This window comes from Glandiceps talaboti, chromosome 1 (genome assembly GCF_964340395.1).
Source record: "Glandiceps talaboti chromosome 1, keGlaTala1.1, whole genome shotgun sequence".
In the NCBI taxonomy this organism is placed as follows: domain Eukaryota; kingdom Metazoa; phylum Hemichordata; class Enteropneusta; family Spengelidae; genus Glandiceps; species Glandiceps talaboti.
This window is the reverse complement of record NC_135549.1, coordinates 6705100-6717708: the sequence shown is the minus strand read 5'-3', so window position 1 is coordinate 6717708 and position 12609 is coordinate 6705100. Positions and strand designations below refer to the sequence as shown.

Genomic DNA, 12609 nt, shown 5'->3' with positions numbered 1-12609 from the left:
CTGTGTACATGACTGACTGCATGCCTTCAACATACAATATTTTGTGTCTAGGCCTGACACTGTCAATGTACTCTGTGTGCATGACTAGCTGCATACATACTCTACCTTATCTGTCTATACATACACAGTAGTATCATATTTGTGTCAAGGCCTGACAGTTTTGTGAGCTTTGCCATTGTCAATGCTGTCAACACATTGTAATGATGAAACATTGTTGATACATGTTTTTCTGAAGACTGTACCATGATAAATACCATAATATCAGTTTATGGTTTGCGTAGGATAGTAAACATTCAAATGATTAGTAGCAACTGTGGTATGTCATAACCAGAGACTACCAGCTACAATGTCAAAACTTTATATTCTAATATGTAAATTGTAATAATATTTTACAACTATTTTATTATACTGTACTGTGAATTTTTATATATTCTCATTAGGTGACCCTATTCATTTCAATACTTCTCATTGCAACACTTAAAAAATGATGGGTTGGTTGATAAGCTGAAGAAAAAAAATTTTGGCGATACTTTAAATTCATAATCATACTGTTGACAGTCTTAGAAACAATAATTAAAACCAGAAAGGTACTATGAACCATTTGATTTCTTAGAGGTCTTGAATTCCAGCAATGAGTGATAATTTTTGTTCAGATGTTGTGGTGTTGCTATTTTACCATCAGTGATATGCACAAGCCAAACCATGTTAGTTTAAAAATCCACGATGTCTTATCAAACAGTAGACAGAAAGACCTGAAGTGCTTTCAAATGTACATTGTTCCTGAGGATACAACTAGATGCATGAGAGACATTGTCAAATGCCGTACCCAAGTCTTTAAAGTTTGACCATAGTTATGGAGAAAAATGTCAACTATCAACATTTACCGTTAATAATGTGACCCAGTAGATCATACAAAATTGAATTGGTAGTACCCAATCACAATGTGTAGCTGCAAAAGATGTATGTGAATGATGTGATGGTTAACTTTCAAGCCGGTGTGAAGCTATCTATTAAAAGTTACAATAGACAACTTTGCTGTACTTTTATGTCATGTGTACAATGAAGACTTTTTAACTGTGTGATGTCTTGATAACCATCAATTAATGTTTGGATACACACTAAGTGAAGATATCTTGTCATAAAACAACCTTAGGGGCACATCGTAAAATATTATGATAGTTGTCACAACTTCAATTCCAAAGTTTTACAACTTGCAGCAAATAAATTGCATTTACCTTGTATTAGTAATAGTTCTAAGTTAACTGTCCACAAAGTACAAATGGCCACCTGCAACAGAAATTGTTTTAAAACTGTTTTTATTCCTCATAAATTGTCGTGAAGTCGTAAAATGCGTGGGAAATGTTAGTGTTTGAAATCACATGAAATCTAAGAATGAATAGAAGCTACTGCAAAGTAAGATGTGCTGCACTAGGGTATTGGCGGTGAAAGGGTAAATGCCTTTGAGTTCACTTGTTAGGGCCTTGACCCTTGGTGACCAATGAAAGTGTTTGTTTGAGGTGATACTAACATCACTTCCTGAAATAAACATTAATGGCCACTGTACCATACCTTGAAGATCTTATCTAGTTGGGATGACAACAAGTGACTCACTATAGAACTACAATGATGACCATTGTTTGTTTTCTTGTTAAAGTGACACAGATTTAAACCCCTTCCCATCACCAGCACACACGCATACATACATGCATTGCATGCACGCATGCACACACACACACACATACACACATACACACACACACACACACACACACACACACACACACACACACACACACACACATACACACTTTCCCCAGCCCTCCTCCACTCCCATATCTCTGCACTATCAGTTCTACATACTAATCAGTCCTGTCTCTGTTTATATCTTGAATACCTCGTCCATTTTAGAAGAAAGATAAGTTTCTTCTAAAACTATAAAATTCAATGTTTATCTCTTATACAACAACAACGTATTCCATCTGCCATCATGTGTTCATTGTTGAACATCTCTGAAAAAGAAAGAAGTTTTCCTGTAATACAGTTTATAGATAACAGTAAACTTTTTAATGTTTTTCTCAATACTTCTCAGACTTGTATCAGTTTAAGGAAAGGGGTATGTCATTCTCCTTGTATTACAATGTAAAGTTAAAATAATATAATCCACCCAATGTTTGTTTTTCTTAATAGTTGTTCTTTTCAGTGCACTGTCAAAAGAAACATTCTCTGTCTTGTTCTTGAGTTCAAAAGTATGCATAACACAATTGTCTGTTCCCATAGCAATAAAGATGTTACCGAAATTATTATACACGTATTCCCATTGATTGTTGATATTTTAACTGACAATACACATTATTGTATTAAAAGTGTTTTCCAAAGAAAGTGCTCAACATATGGTTACCATACATTTATGACTCTAGCACAGACCTATAGTGGTAAAACCTGTTGTACCTTTTCAACTACCTTGGAACTGAGTGCTGCCACTGAGTAGTAAAGATTGTAGAAATACATTGTAGATCACATAACAATCTTATCCTATAAGGTCCCTATTTCATGTATTTGCTCAGTGTGTGTGTGTGTGTGTGTTTGTGTGTGTGTGTGTGTGTGTGTGTGTGTGTGTGTGGTGTGTGTGTGTGTGTGTTTGTGTGTGTGTGGGTGTGTGTGTGTGTGTGCGTGTGTCTGTATACATACATGCAATGCATATGGACATGAGTTTAAATAAGAGACATACCAGTAGCTAAATGACACATACATGTGTTGTAGGATTTGGATGATTTGATATAACATACATGTAACAGAGTACAACACTGAATACCCATAGTGTGTTTCTCATACTAAATACATAGTGTCACAAGGGAAGTTTTACTCAGGGTCTAAATACAGCAACAGTTCACTAGCTGATTTCATAGCACTAACCCCCTGACCTTACCTTTTATCATTTTTAGATCAAAATCTTTCTCTCATACTTAAAACTTACTTTAAAGTCTTTGCATCTGTTGGTCAAAACATCATATTTTTGTAAACAAAATTGTTTTGTTTCTGGAATAAGGAAATGTTACAAATGTCTGTGTATTCGGAATCCTAAATTTAATGCATTATTAAAGAAAATTTACTCTATATTTTGACATTCAATTTTTGAAATGGCTTCTATAGCCATCGTTAAAAATGGCTTCTAGCCATCGTTAAACCTGTTTTAAGTATGATGTCAATATAAATGCAATTACTTGTGCCACCCATAGCATACTATACCTACGTGTTACCGTATTTGATTGCTATGTAAGTACTGGATGTAATTGACTTTGATTCCTCACTCTCCTGTACTACTATGACTACACATGTAAGAATTGGAAAACGGAATGACATATAGTTTTAAGTGCAGGCTATAATCTCCTCACTGATATAACCTAGGACAAAGACAAATTGATCTGGAAACAACACAAGGAACTTGCCTATCAACATAAATACAAATGTCACACTGTTCTTCAATCTTTATCTCTCTTTACAAAATATCTATATGTGTGCAGTTGTTGTAAATGTAATGTTTAAAGTTATTTGTATGTGTGTGCGCTTATACACATAAAATACACGCACACACACACACACACACACACACACACACACACACACACACACACACACACACACTGTATATCAAATAGAAATCACAAGTTGGAGATGTCAACCTTACTTCCAATCCCAAAATTTATAGAGCAATGTTTCAGTGTTGCTATAAATAGCACCTTCCTCGGGCTGGTTTGTTAAAAGTAATATAAATAAATAAAATAAATGCACACATACACACATGTACTTGTGTAATACCTATTTCTTTGTCACCAATCTAGTAGTCATGGTCCCAATAATAGTAGATGTAAACCTATACTGCTGAAAGTGGTGAAATTACTGCACTACTAAAAGCAACACAATTTGACCACTTAGGTCTTAAAATACATTGACAAGAAAAGATACACTCACCAGGCAACCGATGTGAAAAGACAAAACTGTGACCTTATTGACCTTTGCTATCTGATTAGTTGGAATTGCTCCTATTTCTTTTACACAGCAAAGTTTAAGACATGATATTTATTGGTGGAGTTTGGTGACAAAGCCCCGCTGTGTATGTGTGTATATATGTCTACACACACCATATTTGAGTGCAGACAGTAGTTAATCATTGTCTGTGTCGGTATAGTGATCCCGCATGAAAACTGTAATCACTGTGACTTGTCTAGCATGCAGGATGACACAGTGATGACAAATTTAGATATATCTCTTTGCTCCATGTAAACACTCCTTCCTTTTTCTAATTGAACTATTAGGTCAGAAAACTACTGGCCTGGCACATTCCTACCGTTTTTCTCAAATTGTTTCCCATGACAAGATAGGAAGTGACTGACCGATGAATCTAACAGGTGGCAAAGAAAGATGTGTTGACCAATTTATAATTAGTTAACCTACATCATACATCAGCCCACATTCAGTTTGCACAATACATGGTGGCAAAACTATCACCACCTATTTCTAAATGTATTACACAAAGATAAATAAAACAACAAGTTTATTATTGTAGTAGGGGCTGAAAATAAACTAAAACTGCATCTGTTCACTATTTGTAGCATTTTTTTTTTTAAACATTTAAAATATCAATGTCAGCCTTTAGGAAAATATGAACTAACTTGCCAGCCAGTGTTTGTAAGTAGTTGTAATGGTGATGATATTTTTGTTGTCTCATATAAACATAAAATGTTTACAATGGAGTTGGGCGTGAATTTACAACATTCAAGGTTAAAGTAATTATATGAAATACTGTACTGAAATGACAATAAAGGGGTTCAAAAGTGAATAGGAAATTCTGTCATGTTTTTAATAACAATTCTAAAATAAAGGGAAAAAAAGAAATGCAATGAAAGGAAATAAACACTTCAGATTACAGATTCTAAGATAAATTTAATAATTTTGTGGGTTAAAATGCTCACATAGCCCAGAGACTTGGCTTGACAATGCCCTTTCCCAGTCTTTTGGCTATCCTAGACATCAAGGTCCATCACTTTTATCTCATAAAATACACAATAAACATGTGATCATCAGTTTGTGAATGAAATCTGTGAACTCATTTTAAAAGAATGGTTCTTCCTAGCCAGATATGATAATGTGTATATGAATGTGAAGGTGACCCCAGTGATTATACAAGGTCAAAGGTAACACAGATGTAGCTATGGATGTTATCAAAACTAGTCATGATTGAAAATTAACTACTGTATGATAGTGGTCAACTGCTACTATTTACTTTGATTGAGGGCATTCATTAGATTGAATCAACACACATGTGTGATGTAGTGTTGTCACAGTTCAAGAGATGGTTAACCAACGGTGAAAACAGTTGTTGCTAATTTGTGATGGTTGATACAGGTGCATTAGTTTAGATAGATTTGCAACATGAGAACAAAAAAAACCTGTGTAGGAATTACAAGAGGAGAATACTTATGTGTATAAATTCCTACCACTATAGTGAGTGAGATGTAACAATTGCCAGGGTCAGTTACTCATAGTAGTCCTGTCCTACATTTTCCAAAATCTGTATTTCATGCAAGGGTAGCAGACCATGTCACATATAAACTGTTTATGTTATCAGTGATATATTTGATGCTTTGTGAGCCATATGATCACTCAAAACTGGGTAACACATTTTCTGATATAGAAAAAAGATTAATAAATGCCTCAAATCCAAAGTTCATTTTGATGACAGTTTGTAAGTCACATCAATATTATATCCACAAATGAAAAAAAGTAAGTTTGCTTCAACCAAGTGATTTTCATTTATGGTTACTGTGGGTGAATACTTTACACTTATGAAATCTTGTATTATTGTTATTATGCACAATAAAATATTAAATGTCAAATTTCAATGTCAAATGTCATTGTAAATAACCTATAATATATCATACAATCAGATGAAATTTGATAACATAGAGATGCCATGGGTTAGCTTGAATGATGCAATATCTGCCATGTAAGCTTTATCAAGAAATAATAACATTTTCGAATTTTCCATCAATATAATTTCATATAATAAGTTTTACTTGGAAAAATAGAAAAAAAAAATGGATACTGAGAAAATGAAGTGCAAGATGCTACCTAACCTATGAGTTATAATGGTATCTTCCATGGTGAAAGTTCCACCAATCTAAGAAGTTTTCAGCTTGTGAGTCTTGTAGTCATTTGTAACTTTGCCCTGGTAGAGTTATCATCAAATCTTCACAGGTGACAAGCAAATATTGAGGCATTCCTGTGTATTTCCGGTCAGAGTGCAGTCGCCGGTAAATCAGTGACAGAATCCATTGATAGATTGAATGGTTGTGAGTGTAAATGAACAAGGTATAATCGCCTATTGTTGTAAATCTTAGATTGTAAGCTTAACCCACTATTGTTAATAGAGGGATATTTAGTGTGCTCGTACCAGCACTCTGTAGACGACAAACAGGCAGTCACTGCAAGGCTACGTCTGTTCTCTCACTACAGCTTAGCATATCATTATTCTCCTCTGGAAAACTTTCTGCTCGCACTGGATGTATAAGTAGCCTTGACTCAAGGAGCAGAAGTGGTTGTTTGGAGCAGTTTCTTATCAGTTTTAAGTGACTTAGTAGTGATTGTACACCAACACACTACAGTCAGTAGATTGGTTTGCGTGTGCTGGGATCATACAGCCCTGGTCAACTCAAACAACCTTCCTATGGTATTATGAAATATTAAAACTTTACTGGTTGCTATAACAACCTGATAATACCAGGAGGATTACTATGACAGCAATGATGATGATGGCGAAAAGAAGACAACTTGGGTTTTGGATCATTTTACTGTGGGGGTTAGTCGGTGTGTCGTGGGGTATGATGCCAGGTATGACACCGTTCTACTTCATCTGTAATTACCAAGGTGGTATAGACCAAGCTGATTTGGACAGTGGTGAAGTGACACTTAGGGTTTCTATTGCTGGAAATCCCCAATTCTACACACCAGGACAACGTTATCAAGGTATGTCAAACTTTTTTTTTATTCATCTCTCCAATGAAGTGAACTTTGTAATTTCCACGTCCTTGTGCATGTCTGCGGTTTTTGGGAACAATTGAAATGTTTTACATACTTTGAATAAGTTGACTTTGTTGAAGCGGCATTCAAGAAACACAGTAAATTATTTTGTTATGCAATCCATGCGTTAATCCACCTTTTGTTTGATCCCACATACTCTTAATTACTTTACTACACAGACCAGTTTTATTATTAACTTATTGCAATTTTGACATTTCAATTGTTGAAAATTTATCAGAAATGACATAAATCTTAGTGTCCCCATAATACTAGCATAAAAGCAAACAGTGTCAAAGACTGGGTAAAATAATTATAAAAGGATTAATATATTTTGTTTACTTACAAACTTACAGTCTGTAAATAACATGTATGTTTACAAATCATTGATCACCTAAAACATCAAACAAACGAAGGAAACCTTAGCTGTGGTGCTGACTGATATTTGATCAACACAAAGAGTTCTTTTATTACAGTTCAATTCTACGCATAGCACAAACCTAACATTCCAAGTCCATAGAGTAACTTTCTCCTTGAAAAACAAAAAGTCAGTTTTTACACTTCTTTTACTTTTTACACTTCACTGTAGGACTGCCCGTGGGCAGACATTCACTACGAGTCCTTGATTTCAAATTTCCCCATCTCTTAATGCTCAAGTTCTCCATTGTCATTCCAAATACTAACAATTACGCTCTCTTCAGACTCTCACTTGTCCCGTAATAACCAGCCGTCCATTTTACAGCAAATAGACAAGTAAATGGTGGCAGTGCATACAAGACTTCTTTTGTATGGATTTCTTTAACAAGAAAAGGAGAGAGGGGGAAACTAATAACAGCAATCAGTGTAATGTGTGGTCTTTTTTTCCTAAAAGTAGAAATAAAGAAAGGAAGTGAAAATTTGAACTATTTCAAGGCTGTAAAACCTCTCAAGGGAGACCTTGACATTTTGGAAAAAAAGGTGAATTTTTAGAACGTTTGAATCTGACCAGCTAAAAGTTTACCATATTATTGCTCTAACATCTATGGTTGAACTCAAACTATTAGATTGTAAATACCAAACATCTTTGCCTGAAACAAAACTTCAGAAAAATAAATTTGATTGTGCCAAAAAAAAAGTGTTTCACATGTCAATCAAAGCCCTATAATACTCTCATGGCGACACTTAAATTAGTGCTTACAAATGTTGGCGCGTCAGCATTATTTGGATTTTTTTTTTGCAAGTTCTTGTCCTATGTCTCTGACAATTAATGATCTTTACTAAAAATTTGTATTTGTATTGTACATCTACAAACCTTTGGGGTGTATATAGAGAACTTTATACAGCTATAAAGTTTAGAACACTTGCTTTAGTAAAGTAGAATATCAGAACCAGTGTGAGATCTTAGATATACAGTCACAGAACTTAGATATTCCAACAAGATTAAAGTACATTTACTGTAGGTTCACATGTAAAACAGCCACAGAACTAAAAATATGTCAACAGTTACTGTAGCTTTAATAGTTCTCTAGGCAATATTTAAAACCATGTCACTTGTCATATTCAATTTCCAACCTCAAGTAATACATATATCAGATATCAGTGTAATTGTGGTAATGTAACATTAGTTGTATTTTGTATTGTTATTGAGGTGTGTAGTATGAGAGATTTTTACGGTCTAATTAGCTAGACTAATTCTATTGTTCCTATCCATTACATTGCGAAGGTCTACCAAGTAGCTGAAGCCAAAACAGTATTGAATTTACCTTTAACTGTACTTGTTACTTCATGAATGTTTGCTTTCATACCCTTGGAAAACTTTAGACAACGTGCTACAGTCAACCTAAGCTATACAACTATGTCACGTCACACTCACATAATTCATATTGGAAGTAGAAGTTTCAGTCTTCCAGGCGTTTATTTGTATCAGGTTATTGGATGCAATTTGGCATATGTACAAGTATTTCCATTTATCATTGATGTAGTACAGTGCATATATAATCTACCCAATCCATGGGAAATATAAATAAATCACTTTGTATTTTTCTGTAAAGCCATTTCACCGATTGCCTGAAATCTGACACCAGTCTATCAACTGTTCCCATGACTTAGGCACTCCAAAATCATTTCATTCATATCCATGTTTCTTAGTTACCATGGAAATAAGATAAGTCAGTGGATAAGGTTGATATAAGGCTGGAAACCAAGTCGTATGGTTTATGTCTTAGATTATGTGAGAATGTCACCAAATGAGGGGGGGGGGGGTTAAATCTGCAGGTTAATTCTTAGTTAGAGATAATCTTAATTGGATATATCGTACAGTTCAGCTGCTTTGTACAGTTTAAGTATTGCCAATTTATGTAATGTCTGAAATAATGAAATCAAAATGAAATGATAAGCTTTGATCTAGATAGGTTTAAGGTAAGGTATTTTCAATTTTATCTGTAACATTTGAAATACTGAAATCAAAATGAAACAGTAAGTTTCAGTCTAGATAGTTAAGTTAAGGTATTTCCAATTTATGTCACTTATGTATAGTCTGAAATACTCAGACCAAATGAAATGATAAAAGTACATCCTCCCAGCATTTTTCTAGCTGTACAAGAATCCTTTAAACAGAGAGAACAGATTCTGCAACATAATAATTAATAACATAACATAATACATGTAGTCACAATTCTAATGATTAAAAAGGTAAGTTTTATTATAGCACTTTTATATATTTTATATAATTTACTGTTCTTCAAACATTTAACATTTTTTCATAAGATAGAGATTGTTGTTGATGGTCTGCAAATGTTTAAAGTTAATACTTTGTCATGAATATCCCTTGAATGTGACATCCAGATGAAATGTATTTCTAGAATCTATGGAGTCCTTTAGACCTCTTTGATACAATGAAATAGTATGATATGCAATAAGAGCAGTGTTGTTTTGAATGAAAACAGAATATACATACCTGATATGGGTTTATCTGTGCATTAGTAGGAGCTAAGATTAGATTGTGGAATTGATAGAATATCTATGCGTTCACAGAGTCTAAGTAAGTGCTTGTAGAAACCAGACAAATCACACAGCAATAACAAACAAGCAACTATGGACATTCAGTTTATACTTTGTCGGTTGGTAGCCGTGAGTCTTTGATGCTTTAATACTGGGGTTATTGCCAGTGGGTATAACACCAGCAGGTGGTGTTCACATTGTTGGATTACCAGCATAAAAACCAGCCTCCAATAGTTGGAATGTAACTATTCATATTTGCAACACATCAACATGTTGTTTGTGATTAGTGAAATTTATCCTTATAAAAATAAGTATAATATGGTAACGAATTTAGTGGCTGAAAAACAGAGTAAACTTTTATATTTTAGAGCAAAATATTTTAAGTTAATCATGTTTACTTAACAAGTGTGTGTGTACAATGTCCAAACAATTTATAAAATCAAAGTTCAAATCAGCAGGTAGCTACAGTAGATGTAAAAAGGGCTTTGGGTGAAGTTGAATGGAACATCATTATCCAAACTTACACCCTTGTGTGATTTGACACACCTGAATTGGTGCTTTGATTTTGTATGGTACTAGTCATACATTTCAACTACTTGTTGTCAATACCCATATGACGTACAAAGTGTATGGGTTGAACAGAAGCCATGTATGACAACATACATTATTTGATCAGTTTTAGAAAGCATCATATACAAGTTGTAAACCTTGAAACTCTTAAAAACTTTAAGCTGTTTGGAAACTCCTACAAAAGCAAAGTGTTTGTCTATAAATATGTTTGTCGGACTCTGAAATGATGTATTGATACAAAATAGAGAAAGATCTGTGTGTGCGGTAACGTACAAAGATGATGAAATGGAATGAATGAATAACAACTTCATTATAACATATTCTTTCATATAACATTTAACTTGTATTAAGGAAAGTTCCTCGGTTATCAAATGTTTTACTTAAGTTTGTATTTTGTTCTTAACCATGTACTTTATTTTGTAGAATACAGGTTTTTCCAAGCACTCTTCTTTTCTTCTGACCACATGGGGTCCCTGTTTATAGGTGTTATGTCACCTGTGTGGTCTTTCTGACTAATGTCAAAGTTTGATTTTTTTGAGAAAGAATTCTTATAGAACAGGATAGTCTAAATAAAACTGTGCCTACATGCAATAATATTCTTATGTTTAATAGTTAGTAATGGGGTACAGCATGTCATTTTGCAGTGAAGTCAATGACATATGGCATATAGATATGAAATATTAGGTATCCTCTGCAACTCCAACTCTTACCTGTTTTGCTAAAATAGACATGAGTCAATACAATAAGTTTCTTGTATTCTCTGACCCTAAATTTGTGAGTTAAAACTTTCAATATCATGCTTTCCCTTATTAAAGTTTTCTCTTCCATCAGGTTGTGCCAAGTATATTACTGCTTTGTGTTCTTCAATTTAGTAATTCTTTATTCAGATCTGATAAATTCTATTTTCTAATGTGCCTAATACTAGTATTAATAAAGATGATAATAATATAAACTTTATTCATCCAAATCAAATTAGGAAATTCAAAATATGGTCTCCATTTGTGCAGTACCCAAGTTCCCCTAAACTTGAGTACCTGGGGAAATCATGTATAGTATATAGGAATTCTGTTTTCTACTGATTATGAAACTCTTTTGTAATTTCTTTTTTGTATTCCAGTGACAATAATGTCCAGTAAACCATTTGACGGTTTCCAGATAACTGGAGTTTATCCTACAATGCCATCACAAACTGTGATGACTCCATTGATGGCAGCCATGATGAATCCTCTAGCCAGGGCTATGGGTCCAACATCTATGTGTTCAATTATCCATTATCATCTAAGTTTTCAACCACAAACATCGCTAACTTTCTTGTGGTCTGCACCACAGGAAAAGACTGGATGTGTCAATTTCCTGTGAGTATATTCCTTCTTTCTATTTAGTCTACAAGTAAATTGAGATCGTCTTAAAGCTACACTAGCTGTAACTGGAACGATTGTTGTTATCAGGACAAGTCATAATATTGTACATCCTGAACAGTATTAGGTCACCTGTGAGTAAAATATATTTGAGTAGCTGTAAACATAATATGGTACAATTAATAAATGCAATCAAATTGATTTTGGGTCCGCACTCAAAAATCAGCTCCCCAATGTGATCACAATTTCAAATGTGTTACTGTACTACGTATGGATAGTACAATCCACTCCTAATTAACATGAACAATGTCTAATTATTATGTTTTAAAAAAATTTCAGTGACTGTACTTTTGGTTGTCTGACTGAAAAAAAATAACACTTCACTTACAGCTAGTTCAGCTTTAATCAAATTGCTGGTGCCAGTTTATTCATTCAGATTATACTAAAATGTGCAAGCCAAGTTGAACATGCTCAAACAAAATATATGGGATTTATGTGCATCTGCCTCGTTTAATCTGTTACTCTTCACTGAATTTTCATGAATTATACTTTAAGAGGTAAAGTTATATTATCCCAAAATTTTTCATTCCGTCAGAAAATAGTGATGACCTGTGTGTTGTGACTGTTT

The 12609-nt window shown here is 33.9% G+C and overlaps 1 protein-coding gene across 1 annotated transcript in view; it reads left to right on the top strand.

Annotated features, from left to right (window-relative positions):
- Positions 1 to 6791: 6791 nt before the first annotated feature.
- LOC144437396 (reelin-like) overlaps positions 6792 to 12609 on the top strand; it is a 48719-nt gene continuing 42901 nt past the window's right edge. The window contains exons 1-2 of the mRNA XM_078126365.1: positions 6792 to 7023; positions 11741 to 11978. Of these exons, the coding sequence (XP_077982491.1) occupies positions 6792 to 7023; positions 11741 to 11978 (470 nt within the window). The remainder of the gene's footprint in view (positions 7024 to 11740; positions 11979 to 12609) is intronic.